Source organism: Penaeus chinensis, chromosome 2, assembly GCF_019202785.1.
Source record: "Penaeus chinensis breed Huanghai No. 1 chromosome 2, ASM1920278v2, whole genome shotgun sequence".
In the NCBI taxonomy this organism is placed as follows: Eukaryota; Metazoa; Arthropoda; class Malacostraca; order Decapoda; family Penaeidae; genus Penaeus; species Penaeus chinensis.
This window is the reverse complement of record NC_061820.1, coordinates 16,143,500-16,158,499: the sequence shown is the minus strand read 5'-3', so window position 1 is coordinate 16,158,499 and position 15,000 is coordinate 16,143,500. Positions and strand designations below refer to the sequence as shown.

Below are 15,000 nucleotides of genomic sequence, written 5' to 3'. Positions count from 1 at the left end.
ATTTTTTCATGTTGGAAGTTACTAATAGAGGTGGATGTTGGATAAGGTAACATTTGTGCAAAAGTATATGTGCTTGCTTGAAAGGATGTGTATGTGTGTGTATGAATTGTAAATTAGCATGAATTTTTCATGTGTTTCAGCAAGTATTATTATCATTTACATGTGTTAGATTTGGAGACTAAGGTAAAAAAAAGAGAGAAAGTGTGTGGATGTGGATGTTTGTCATTATTCCATACCTTTTTTATATTATTTTGAGGATAATTTCTAGTGTCCTAGCTCATTCCGTTACTATTCAACAGGTGAAAACTACAGCTCCTCGACGGTACTGCGTTCGGCCAAATTCTGGGTTGGTGGAGCCTCATGGTGCTGTCAGTGTGGCGGTGATGCTCCAGCCATTTGAATATGATCCACACGAAAAGAACAAACACAAGTTTATGGTGCAAAGTCTATTTGCTCCAGAAGGAGAAGTCAACCTTGATCTATTGGTGAGTTTATGCTGCTTGAATTCATTGTCTTTGTTTGTTGAAGAAAACATAAGGTTTTCTAAACTTTAAGGATTGTCTTTGGAATTTTAACCCAAAGACATTTTTAGGGCCTGTGATGGCCTTATGAATAGGAAAACGTAAATTGAAAGGTTTGATGATTTTAGCATCAGGTGATTAGATGTTTCATAACTATAAATATGTACATATTTCCTGTTTTAGGAATAGTATAATTGGATAGATTGACTGCTAAAGATTTATATTTTCCTTTGTAACCATCTAAGTACTGGGAAATAACTATCAAAAGTATTGTACATTTTCTTAGGATGTAAACATTTTAATAATTTATTTAAACCCTAACTGGAGTGTAATGCCTCGTGAAGAATATATATTACAGGTGTGTTGGTATTTTTTCTTTATTTATTATGAGTGTTTTCCTTAATGTTTGCAGTCCATTAACCTGTTCACAACTCTTCATGTTTAACACAAACTGAAAAGTCATGTGAGCTATTCATGTTTAAGTAATTTGAAGGGATGATTCCTCTGATCATGCAGCATGTTTCAGAATAAATTGTGGGCATTAAGATTCCAAGGATTAATGGGATGATTTTGGAGTCTTAAAGGATGTAGCTCCCTTGCCAGCTGCCTTGAAATGGTTTCCTTTTTGATTTTCATTGAATGTTAGCATTTCTCAAGCAGAGTGTTTAGGGAGCAGTAATCATAACAAGATCAGAGGTGCTGTAGTGTTCATGAGGCAATGTTTTAGTTTAATATGTTTAGTTTCCTTGTTAAAGTGTAACGTAATTTTTTTTAACTGTGTGTGTGTGTCGGTGTGTTTGTGTGTGTGTGTGTGTGTGTGTGTATATATATATATATATATATATATATATATATATATATATGTATGTATTAATGTATGTATAGATAGATAGGTAGGTAGGTGTATGAATATTTTTGTTAACAATTTTGTTAAATTCCAGTTCAAGGAAGCTGACCAGAGTCAGTTGATGGATTCAAAACTAAGGTGCGTATTTGAATTACCAATGGATGCAACACAAGCACCACAGAATAACATTGATGCCGCGCCTGCAGCTCAGCCACAAGTGGAAGTTCCCAAGCCCTCTCCTAAGGTGAGTTATAAATTTGTTCAACCTTTTTAAATTTTCAATACATATACAATCATTCCTGACATATGTACAAGACCCATTCTAACCACCCAACTAAATCTTGAGGTAGATGTATATAGTGTATGATGTGTGCAATTCTTACAAGGAAACAAAAAATGAGTATCGTCAAAGAAAAACTGCATGAACGAGACTTTAGAATAGTGATGCAACTTCACTCCATTTTAGTACTTCAGGAAGGAGAGTGAGTGTCATTCACCGATCTATATCTTTAACCTCTTGGATCCGGTCAATATGAACATCTTGTCTTGGAAAAAAAAGGCTTGCGGGGAGGTTGAGATGAACATGCCATCATGGAAAATTTTGGCCAAGAGTTGGGGTGATGGGAGATGCCGTCATGAGAATTTCGGCTGAAGGCTGAGGTGATGGGAATGTCTCCTTACAAGTGCACAAAAACCTCTTGGAGGGTGATTAGACTTTGTGGGCATTTAAGAAGGCTCTTGCATTATTTCTTATGTGGAATGTACAGTCTGGCTTAAGGAAGATCTTTATTTCCATGCCTGGGTAGGTTGTATTACAGAAAATGTAATGTTTTGGATGTGTTGGGGGTGGAGGGGCACAAGTAACCAAATATTGATTATCTAGAGAGAAGACATGGAATCTGTGCAAGGAAAATACTCTATTACCATCTGGATAAAGTGTATCAAATGAGAAATGTAGACACTGGAAAATAACAGAAAAGCAAAAAATAAAATGCTTATGCAGAAAAAGATAATGATATTGCAAAGGAAGGGCAAGGAGTCTTGATACTGCACATGATTGATTGTGTGCACCTAGCTGACAACTGGCCTGAGTTTAGGCCATGGCAGCAATGTACCAGGATTCAAGGGATTAATACATAGAATGTAAAATGTATCTTCTAAGTAGATCATGTGTTACATTAACTGTATAAAGAAACAAAATGTGAATCATATCAGCAATGTGTACAGATGGTCATAAGTCAGAGACTGTAATGTGAATGACATTGCCATAATTGGAGAAAGCTAGGTTGCATGTTGCATATTTGATCAAGATTTGAGATTCTAAAGTGTGTTGACTTTAATCTTGCTCTGTTGGGGGGGGCATTGGAAGATGGTGAAATGCAGCCTTATGTTTTCTCCCTTGATGATACCCCAGGGTAAAAGTATATACAATTGTTCAGCCTGTAATTATTATGTAATTAGCTAAAATCCTTAGAAACATAAAATATACTGCTGTCTGTTCAGGGATGCATAATGCAGTATGGTCTCAAGCTGGTCTTGAGAGAAGTGTGAAATTTGGGTCTTACTCAGGCATATGAATGTTAAGGGTTTCCTAAAGATTTGAAAGGGAACTTGAGACACATTAAAATAATTGAAATTCAGAGGGGGATGGGGTGGGCGGGGATGAAAATGGTTTGAAATAATTGTTATAGATATATGGGTTGATCATTGAATTCTAATAGAAAAGAACACTTATTTGTAAGATGGAAATTCTTCATTCTTTTATTTTCTGAAGTTTGACACCTGAAAATGTGTTTTGAATTGCCTTGTATTTTATTGTATTCATAAGTTTGGATTCATTTCCAAATGTTCAACATAATTGTGAAAATGTCAAAGAATTGATTAACTTCTTATGAAACATCTTAGAAATAAAAAAATAATTGTTGAGTGAAGGAGTATATTAAGATTTTTTTATTTCTAAGATGTTTCATAAGAATCTTTTTTTTTTGTCAAGTGATAGGGATGATGATAATTTTTTTAGTTTATATTTATATCCTCTTATTCTTTTTAGGCCAATAACATTGAAGCGGAACTCAGGAAGGCTGGTGACGAAATTAAACGACTGCGAGAGGAAATTAGTGCACTTCGTCAAGAGAATCTTCAGCTTAAGGCAAGTGTTTATTTAAAGGTTACAGGTTCTTTCTTATATGTGGTGATGAATAGGAGGTTCTTATTAACCCCTTCCTGACGGGTCACATCGTGAGACGTCAAAACAAACCACTCAATCTGAGATGGGCAGCCAAAGCGCTATGAGCCAGTGATTCGGCTTGAAGTGCCTAACTCCCGTGCTCAAAGTCATTGTTGCCATTGATCTCCAGAACGTAGTTTTTTCATTCTTTTCTTTTCTATTCTTTTTTTCTTTTCTTTTCTTCACCCGTCATCAAGTAGTTAACGTTCATTAAAATTGTTCATCCTTTTTTATTTGTTTTATTATTGTATGGATGAATAATGGTTTGAATTTTACTCTGCTGTGTTACTAGCTTACTCCAATGGATTTTGAAATTTTAAGAAAGTCATTATTGTGTGTGGTGGTCATTGCCTTCCTTTGTTAATATACTGGTGTTTTCTTCCAGGAGGACTCCCTGAGGCAGCGCACACATGCCAGCAGCACAGGAGAGAAGAAGACAGTGGCTTCTAGCATCATCCAGCATCATGATACGCAACAAGGCAACCCAATGATGCATTTGGTCGCTGCTCTCATCATCGCTCTTGTTGGCTATATTCTCGGCAAATTTATCCTTTGAAGAATTCCCAGTACCATTGCCCAGGATCACTAGGTAGCAATCGGCCATTTTTTCTCCCACAACCAACACACTAATTGCCCTCGTCAAACTTTTTTTGTAGGGCAGGTTCATCATTTGGTGGACTCTAGTTGCTAGCTGGGAATATTGGAATATTATTAGCTATCGTCTATAGCTGTCTGCCTTCTTCAAATACGGAATAGCATTTGGCCTTGTTTTATTTACCATAACAGTTTTTGATATTAAAAATTTTATTGAGTTAGATTGAAAAGATAAGCTGCCTTCAATTTGACAGTGTCTTGAGACTCTGATGGAGTCATAAGCACTTGGACAAATGTGTGGGGAAAAAATCATCATATTGTAAAGAAACCCAGTTAGCTTGCTTTAATGTATATCACTTTCAGGCATTCTAGGCAGAAAGATTAATCAAGAGGAAATACAGCCTTTTTGAAACTTATTATGGAATATAAATTTGAATTTGTACATTTTGTCGTGGAATAATTTATTTAATACTGCATAGTCATACAACTTCGCATTATAAAAGATATCCCTTTTGTTTATGAAAATATTATACATTAGTTTTATATATATATGGAGTATGCAAAATAATGTAATTTTGGCCAGAAGCAAATAGCATTTGCATTTCATGATGCGTCACTTTTGCCTGTGATTAGTTATTAAACATTATGAAATATTCATGTGCTCTTTCAATATGTATCATTTAGCAATAGGTAAAGTATATGATGTCTTCTTTTGTTTGGTACAGAGGACAATTCTTTACCAGTGCGTTGTTTCACATCTTAAAGTTTTAAAAGTATTTGAATTATTTTAATGTAAAATAGTAACTGTTATGCTGTAACATCCTTTAATAACATTTCCATAGCAGAACTTATAAAAGACTATTTTGTCAGATAAGCCTCTCTCGCTTTTTTTTATTGTTATTTTTTTATTATTTATTATTATTTTTTTGTAATAACTACCTTAGTTTATCATTTTAAACTCATTTATGATTAGTCATACTCTACACTTAGACTAACCCGTTTCACAGTGTATCACATTTAGCATACATACAATCGATATGATTTTTAATTTATTTCTCATGGAGGGGTTTTGATTTTTGTGGAATCACTTTACTCAGTACCCTTTTCTGGTCATTGGTATATATCAGCTATTCAGTCTAAGACAAAGTCCTGGTGAAGAGTCTCGTGCAAAGCTCTTCTCTCCCTTCCAGCCCCTTACCCTTATCCCTCCCTTACCTTAATCCTACTGGCCAAGGATATAAAGCAGTCCTGATAGTAACAGATTTATTAATCTATATAAGTGTTTGGATTCGATGAACAACTTGTTCTCGAGTCATGGTGGAGATCGGTTTGTTAGAGATTTACAGGGTTGACGCAGTAGAGGGCAACGTAGGAGTCATTCACTCAAGCGTAGATAGAAGTAGGTTTGAACCATAGCCTCCAGAGACATTCAAGGGACTTACACAAGTACTTCCCCACAGATGAGAATGTGGGGATCCTCTCTCCAAGGGCAACTCATTGTAAGAATGTAGCTTACATACATATGAAAACCATGCAGCCCTTCATAAGGTGTGACTTGGCATTGTCTTACACTGAAGTTTGGTCTGACCAGTGATTTTCAGTCTGTACTTGGGTGAAACAGGTTAGAAGTATTTATATGCATTTCTGAAGTTAGTCTATTAACAGGAAGTGGAATAGGGCTTAATTTCACTGGTCAGGTTACATTTTTGTAATGTTATTCCAGCTTAAAATACCTATATGAAAATTATGGTCTGTGTTAGGTTTGTCAATCCTTTTTTGTACATTACACTGTAGTATGCAAGAGCTGTTTGTACAAAAGGTGAAGTCTCCCCTTGTATATAAGTTGGTGTGATATGTTCTTGTCTTCAATCACATTTGTATTTTTTTTAAGTAAATTTCTTTGCTTCTTTCCCCACTGGTAGTTATGTACATTACCCTCTTTATTCATTGTCAGTTACTAGTCAATTGTAAACATGTGTGGGTAAACTTCCATCAGTAATTTGGAAATGTTTGATAGCACTTAGTTATCATACTATAAAAATGCTTACAAGTTTCTTACATATGTGAACATTTTCTAGTAAACATTTGCTAGGTACACTTCCTTTGCACGAGACAGATGGAAGTCATTAGGGACAAGGGTCTGACTTAAAACTCAAATGCTTTGATTGGTGGAGCCATTGTGTTATAATGTTTACTGCTGCGTGTCTGCAACTAACTTTGGACAGTATAAAGGAGTATAGCCAGTGTATTTTTCACACTTGTTTGTAACACCACGGTGGTCAGTCCCGGGGTTTTGTACCCATGTGTACAGTGTGCAGCGTGTCATAATAAATATGTCACACCTTAATGTATTACTGAGTTTTATTCTGCCTAACATGCCTCTCATACCAAATTAGAGATTTTCCTCTTGTAACAAGCTTCCTTTTAATTATTCCTTTCAGCCTTTGCAAATTAATGTGCTCTATTAACAAGGAGAGGGTTAACCTTTAAAGTGCAACGCAGAGCTCTAGTAACTGATGATAAAAAAAAAAAAATTCTTTGTTGTACTGTGCTTCATAGGGAAGGATCAAGAAGGGTATTTGAAATATAACAATAAACATGTACTAGATGTACACTGATATAAGAAAATAACCATACTTTTCTTTAAAAGCAGCTGATTGTTTCATACTGAACCTATATACCTATATACCTATATTTCCAAATTTAATTCCACTTTGTAACATTGTTGTGTATTATGTTTATGAATGAATTGCATAATACAGTTAGGAGTATCAGCCAGTTTTACTGATATTCAAATTTAACTGATTCAAGGTTGACCCTGCTTTAAATTGTGCATGCTTAACACGTTTGTGCTTGTTTGGACCTACCTGTAATAGCCCCTCACAAGAAGGCCACTTTTTAGCCTTTATTATCAACAAAGTCATTAATGTCACACCCAAGAGCATAGAGAGCTGGTAAATTTTTTTTCCTTTGCTTTGATTTTCCCCTTTTGTTGACAGTGTGTGCACCCTAACGTCCTGTGTGGTATGGTGGTGGGGTCTTCCATCATTGGGTTAATAGTTGGAAATATATATACGTAGCATAATGTTTGGATAAAACTACTTACACCTTTTTTTTATTTGGTCACTAAGCCTTGGTTAACCCAATGGCGCCGGGTATAGCAAATTAAAAAAAACTCTACGCTCTGGCGAACGGCGGCAGCGCGCCGAATCATTGCCTCGGGGCGTTTTGGCGCGGCGCCGCTGCGGACAGCCGAGACCCGTCGCCATTGGGTTAATACCTTAAAACCTGCATTTGTGTCTTCTCAATTCTATGTGTCTTTTTCTTGGAAATTGGTGAAATGTAAAGTTGAGTTTTATATGTAAGTATGAATGTGAGTCAGACATTCTAAAATATAAGCAAGATTTATGAGAAAAAAAAATTATGACTTCCTTTTTTCTTCATCAAACTTGTATCTTTAAGATATCCTCAGCACAATGACATCGTATAATAAACATATTTTTTGCTTGAGGTTTTATTATTTGACAATGAAATGTAGATCGGCCTAGTGGCTGCCTGACTATTTGATATATCTTAATATTCATAAGTATATACTTTAGTAAAATGCTCTGTGATTGTTATTGGAATGATCAAATTTTCAGACTTGCTATCATGCTCCTGTATATCTTGGTGAAGCTATTGCTATGTAGTGTGATACGTAAAGATTCACAGTGCCCTGGGATTTTTTTATGCTTCTCTTTCATTGTAACAGAAGCAAATTCATTTATTTTACTCGTCACCTTTCTCTTGTTTAACACAATAAAAGAACATCATCAGCCAATTCGTTATACTTTCTGGTTGCTATCCTGACAGCATTACATCCTAAGTATTAAACTTGGGAGTTGTGTCACTGTAGGACAAAACCCTTTCAGGTTAATAGTATTTAAGGTAAATGATTTACTAAATTCTTAAATAACCTATTTTATTGATTTTAGATTATGAATGTATATAATAAGATAGCGACCTAAGGCCCTGTCTGCACGATTGACAGTGCCTGGTGGACTTTTTCCATTTATTGGGCAAACCAGCGTGTCATCTTGTACACTCACATGCTGGTGTCTGACAGTGCAGCAAATGGCCGAACCAGGCAGACAGCCTGGTGATTTCACTCTGTTTGTTTGCCCGTAAATTTTGCCTAAACAAAGGGTATTAACCAATCCCAACAGGCATGGCATGTACATTGTGAGTTTACTTTATTAATTGTTTTTACACATAGATGGCTACACTTGTACTAAGTCACCAATGAGCCAATTACGAGTACTGCCTGTCTCACCCGTTTATCTTTTTCCTTGATTTATGAAAATATTTTACATTATCTTATTGTGCTGTTACTAATGATTATAACATTATAGTAATTATAATGTCTATAATAAAAGTAACACCATCGATATTCAAAGCATTAGTAAAAAACGTTTTCCCGCCAATTCAAGGAAAGTGAAATTGCATAAGGTCACAAGGTCTACTAATTGACTCCTTTGTGGCTAAGCACTAGCAGAGCCATCTCTGTGCAGAGACATTTCACACAAAAAAATTAAATGAGCACAGCATTTCCCCCATTTTTTTGCATTTTCCCTAGCGGCATGTGATTAAGCTCGTTGGACAAGACCTATCTAAACTAAGTGCAAACCCACCCCAACCCCACCAAACCTCAACCTAACCCAGAATATTACCAGTGGGACCAATTACTATGATTGGATTTAGCAGCCTCAAACACCTATTTGATTTGGCCAATTCATTTTAACCTCATTATTTAGATGCATATTCTATACAGGTGTTGTTTAGAACTGGCATAGTTGTGTTGCTTTACATCATCAACTATACCATTCCAATTCTTACCAGCTTAATATTTGAAAGTTCTTCGTAGTGGAAATATAATCTTGGACAAGATTGTGGGATACCAACTGCACTGTCTAAAAGCACTTTCATTTTTTGGGAATTAGCCTAATGACTTTTTCATAATTGACATTGGCAAAGACTAGGTTAATTTATATTAGGTTGGTGAAGGGCAACACAAAAATACAGCACAAGTTTTGTATATTCCTATAAATCATATCATAATTGTTATTTTTGGCATAGTTATCATATTAGAAATTCATTTGTGATTATAATAATTAAATTATCATTATTTTCACAATCTAATAATAGTTGGTAATTGGCAAGAGAATGGTATTTTCTATCATACTCAATTAGTAGTGGACTGACTATCCAAATCTGCATCTCCATCCATGGAGACAGAGACAGACACAGCCACAGCCACACCCACAGCCACAGAGAAAGAAAGAGACAGATAGAGAGGGAGGGAGGATGAGTTTTATAGTATGAGAGAAAAAGAGAGAGAAAGAGATGGGGAGGATGACGGACTTGAAATTGCAATTGGTTAAAAACAAGAAATATCCTGGTAACACCAAGACTTAAAACTTGCTACCAAATTTGATTAGTATATTATTGGTTCTACTATTTTTAATAGATTGTTATTTTCACTTCTTAATATCATAAAATATCAACTTATCCATGGCTAAAACTCTTGATAAACACAAATATTGAACATAAATATCTGTATTCTCATTCAGAAATCATCCATCTACATGGTTGATCAGGTGTTTAAATAGCAGTAGCTTTTTCCTCCATTGATAAGTTATATCTTATCCTTATCTTGTGTTTTCCTTGGCCACAAACATACTGAGCAAAAGGAATTATCATAACTGAATTCAGAGTTAAATTGAAGTTTGTCAGTATTTCTTTCAATGAAGAAAGAAACACACACTCACTCACTCACTCACTCACTCACTCACTCACTCACTCACTCACTCACTCACTCACTCACTCACTCACTCACTCACTCACTCACTCACTCACTCACTCACTCACTCACTCACTCACTCACTCTCTCCCTCTCTCCCTCTCTCCCTCTCTCCCTCTCTCCCTCTCTCCCTCTCTCCCTCTCTCCTTCTCTCCTTCTCTCCCTCTCTCCCTCTCTCCCTCTCTCCCTCTATCCCTCTCTCCCTCTCTCCCTCTATCCCTCTCCCTCTCCCTCTCTCTCACTCACCAATGCATACAAAGGACAGTTTTTGAATAGGTTTGTCTGGCCTTACGTAAAGTGAGTCCTAATTTGAATCTGAGAACAGCTATCTCAGAATCAAGATTGTAAGCAGGGCAGCTTCTATAGCTCCTATAGAAGTCACCACAAGTGGCACACATGTGTGACTGAGCAAAGCAGTTTTAATGGTCATGACTGGGTTGGGCACATATAGGACTGCAGGCTGTGGAGCGACAGTATTTGTCTGGGTGGCCAAAATGCCAACATTACTGACACTGATGGGAAAGGGTGCGATATGGTTAGATAGGGTAGGACACTACACCAATATAATCTTCATGGGGGAGGTCATGTCTGCAGAAGCTAATATTGGCAATATTGGTGTAGGACTTACCCTGGCCTCTAGGAGGAATCGTGTAGCACTACTGCCACTGCATCATAGTCAGTAAGGCAGGTAAGCAAGTTGTTTTCACAGTCTGACCAGTCCATGTCACAGACAGGACAATCAGTCAGGGAGACAGACACAGTTCTGGTACAAGTATTAAGGGAGGAGTGAGGTTGAGCAAGAATAGGTTGTCATTGAGGTCAGACAGAGTAGACAGCTTATGGAGACATTATTGGCTGGGCCAAAATGAGCACCCAAAAGGTTTGTTGAGGTGGAAGAAGTAGAAGGATGAAGGTGGTTGAAGGAGAGGCAGGGACTGGGAAAACCAGAGAAATCAAATTTAGCCAGGCTAAAGGGGCAACCCTTAATGTCCCTAATAAGGGTAAAATACCATTATTGGCAATGGTGATCCTGAAATATGTATGGGAGAGAAATGTCCTCCTGTGGAGTATGGGCTAGGCAATTACCCAAAGAAATACTATGACCATGGCTCCCATGACACAAAGCCACCCTTTCATCCTTTCAGAATGGCTCTCACTCCTTATGAAGTGGACAGAAGAAAGGGATGAAGAAGAGAATGAAAAGCAAAGGAGGAGAAGAAAATACCCTGCAAAATTAGTTGAAGCAAGGGTTGAGGTCCAGGATAGAGGTGATCCCCTGCTTTGGGCCTCATCTACTAAGCCCCCCACAACAACAAACAAGGGATTGGGGGATATATATATATATATATATATATATATATATATATATTATATACATTCATATATACATATATACATATATATATTTATATATATATATATATATATATATATATATATATATATGTATATATATATAAATATATATATATATAAAAATATGTATACATATATTCATATATATATATATATATATATATATATAAATATGTATATATATATATATATATATATATATATATATATATATGCATATATATATATATATATATATATATATATGCATATATATATATATATATATATATATATATATATATATATATATATATATATATATATATATATATATATATATATATATATATATATATATATATATATATATATATATATATATATATATATATATATATATATATATATATATATATATATATATATATATATATATATATATATATATATATATATATATATATATATATATATATATATATATATATATATATATATATATATATATATATATATATATATATATATGCATATATATATATATATATATATATATATATATATATATATATATATACATATATATATACATATATATATATAATTGACTGATCAGCCTGTCATGAGGGGCTAGAGACAGGCTGAGGCCTTGCCTTGTGGCTCACCATGAGATGGAAACAAAGGGTGGATGTGGCTATATGCCCCCAGAGATAATGATGATGATGTATGTGTGTAAATATGTGTAATAAAAAAAGAGAGAAAAGATAAGAATAGAGCTTGTTTGGCTACATTCATTGAGGAGAAATACCCCTTAAAACATGGGCTTATTTTTAGCACCATTATCTAAAAAAGATATTTATGTCCCAACTAAAAACTTAGTGAGCAGGATGATTTTATGTTTCCCAGGCTTCTGATTTTTCCCTTCAATAGCTCATACATGCTGAATCATTGTTTGGTATGAGAGTTACTGTTATGGTGGAAGCATAATTACACAACAGCAATTAATGAATATAAGAAATATGCATCAACAATATTGTGCTACAGTATACACTTGAGGAATGCTTTTGGGTATTACAAAATTGTTTCTTGAGCTTACACTTTATGAAGGAAACAAGTGTAGTTGACAAAAGGTTATTCGAATTCTCTTTAGGTTCCTAGTAAATAAGTGCACTTATCCCATTATTGCAAAATCAAGAAATTAATCTCAATACCATATGATACTATGCCAAACCAATACAGCTCATCAGAACTGGAGAGATTGAGAGACCTTGTATGACAGTAACTTTCAAAGTCAAAGGATTAGAAGGTACAAATAACCAGGTAGCTCCACTTCCACTTAGCCTATTGACCCTGAACATGAAATCAACCTTTTCCTAAGAGTATTCTCATGGTGAACTCTCACTGACTAAACTTGGTGACATCATTAGCTCTGCCCCCATTGAGACCCCAACTATTTGTGCAATATTTTGTTGCAAGTTTTATTTCAGTGCATTTTCTTTTAAAATAATTAACTAATAGCAGTGGAAAAAAATTTATAAAGAAACCAAGAAAAAAAGGAATAAAGAAAATATTTAATATTTGCAATATATAAAGGTAATGAGGCAAGGCTTAGCTCAGAACATTTCAAGAAAAAACGTTGAGAGAAATTCCACATGTTAGGAAAGAAAAACTTCTTTGATACAATATTTTTTTTAATGAAGTAGTAAAATAATTACATTTTTTCAAGGTAGTCAATCAATTACAATCATATATATAAGGTAAGATGTTCTAGTAAAACTAAAATAAAAGAAATATACCACTGTCTCTGAAAAAGTTATCAAACATTAAAACAAAATATGTAAGCCATGATTCCTGTTTATTGTAATAAAATACAATGAATGAAAACTACTCAACAGTGTTACCATCATTTTCAAATCTCAAGAATTTATAAAAAGTAATTTCTTTGCAGTCAGGCAAGCTAAAAGTCTCCTCAGAATATCAACTTGAGGGGAATGTTTGGCCAATACTGAGGCTGATACAGTGTTGATATACGGTCAAAAGACAGCTGGACTGCAGTCTCCATTGCATGTATTCTTGCTGCTGCTTCCCCATACAACTGGTGCATCTCTCGGCTCCGGACGACATCCGGATGCTCCTGAAAGCAGAGCAGAATAGGAACATCAGGAAACATGACATCATATTACTCAGTTCTTAAGGAATTTCTGGAATATATATTGCCAGAAGAAGAAGAAGAAGGAAAAAAATATGTGTATATATATAATTAAAAGATATTAAAGAAGATTAGGAAAAGATGCAAGGAAGGTCAAGATCATGAGAAAAATGTATCACTAGTATTATTCAGGTAATATGGGCAATAATTTCAAATATTTGCAGTGTATATTACAAATTTCTTTCAGTAACACAAATCCCATTTTTAGATGACTCTTCTACCTAATATCTGACATTCCAAATATTCATGGAACCAGTCAGTACTTTGTTTAAGTTCAAGAATACAATTCATTGTCATAAAAGCACCAAGGAAGGAAAATAATATAAGAACTTTGTCTGTGTTTATGCAGCTCCTGTACATTGGATAAGGATTTCTTTGACTAAGCTTTTGAGTTTAGAAATACCCATCTAATCAATGACCAAGAAACCAACAAGATGCTTCTAAGCGAATCAAAATTTGAAATACTTTTCTTAACCACATGCCACAGGGGAAAATGCTGTGCTCATTTTTTTTTTTTTTTTTTTTTTTTTTGTGTGTGTGAAATGTCTCTGCACATAGATGGCTCTGCTAATGGTTAGCCACAATGGAGTCACTAAGTAGACCTTGTGACCTTACCTAATTTCACCTTTCCTTGAATCAGCGGGAAAAACATATTTTTTACTAATGCTATGAATATCGATGGTGTAACTGTTATTATAGACATTATAATTACTATTATGTTATAAACATTAGTAACAGCAAAATAAGATAACTTAAAATATTTTTGTAAATCAAGGAAAAGGGTAAACAGGTGAGACAGGCAGTACTCATAACTGGCTCATTGGTGACTTAGTACAAGTGTAGCCATCTAAGTGTAAAAACAATTAATAAAGTAAACTCACAGTGAAGATGGCATGTAGAAACATGAAGCAAGATGAAGTGAAATCCCTTTTGAGGAAATTCAAGAAACTTTGCAAATATGCTGATACTTCAGATGAAAGACATTCTCTTATTTCAAAATGATTGTCGCATTTTTCTTTATAAATTTATAAAAAACACCATAATATCCATCATGAAGTTGGTCAAAAGAATCCTATTTTGTCTCCCACCACTGCTAACAAATGGCTACTTAAAAAAGAAAGAATGCTTCAAAAAAAACTAGCAAGTAGTTAGCCATTGCACTAGTGACTAATTGTTTATGAGTAGCAGATGTAATGAGGTCTGAGCTCCTGACTTGGACCTTACCGGTTCGCTGCCTATCACTATCTATGGAATACCTTAATGTCCAACAAAGAGTAGCTAAGATCAAAATTATTCTCTCCCCTCTATCTACCATGCTCAGTAACATATTCAGTTGTTTGGTCAGACTGTAAATAGAACAGCAGCTGTGCAAGGAGGATAGATAGGGTTTAGTACTTCTGGAAGATATCTAATATGATTTTATTT

At 34.7% G+C, this 15,000-nt stretch overlaps 2 protein-coding genes across 4 annotated transcripts in view; one reads left to right on the top strand and one right to left on the bottom strand.

The window, feature by feature from the left end:
- Positions 1-6,540, top strand: part of LOC125030578 (vesicle-associated membrane protein-associated protein A-like) — a 29,992-nt gene extending 23,452 nt beyond the window's left edge. The window contains exons 3-6 of the mRNA XM_047620708.1: positions 300-485; positions 1,463-1,612; positions 3,419-3,517; positions 3,981-6,540. Of these exons, the coding sequence (XP_047476664.1) occupies positions 300-485; positions 1,463-1,612; positions 3,419-3,517; positions 3,981-4,151 (606 nt within the window). The 3' untranslated portion in view covers positions 4,152-6,540. The remainder of the gene's footprint in view (positions 1-299; positions 486-1,462; positions 1,613-3,418; positions 3,518-3,980) is intronic.
- Positions 6,541-13,202: 6,662 nt separating this feature from the next.
- LOC125036663 (gem-associated protein 8-like) overlaps positions 13,203-15,000 on the bottom strand; it is a 12,274-nt gene continuing 10,476 nt past the window's right edge. For all 3 annotated transcript variants that reach the window (XM_047629458.1, XM_047629467.1, XM_047629476.1), the window contains one exon: positions 13,203-13,500. In XM_047629458.1, the coding sequence (XP_047485414.1) occupies positions 13,336-13,500 (165 nt within the window). In that variant the 3' untranslated portion in view covers positions 13,203-13,335. The remainder of the gene's footprint in view (positions 13,501-15,000) is intronic.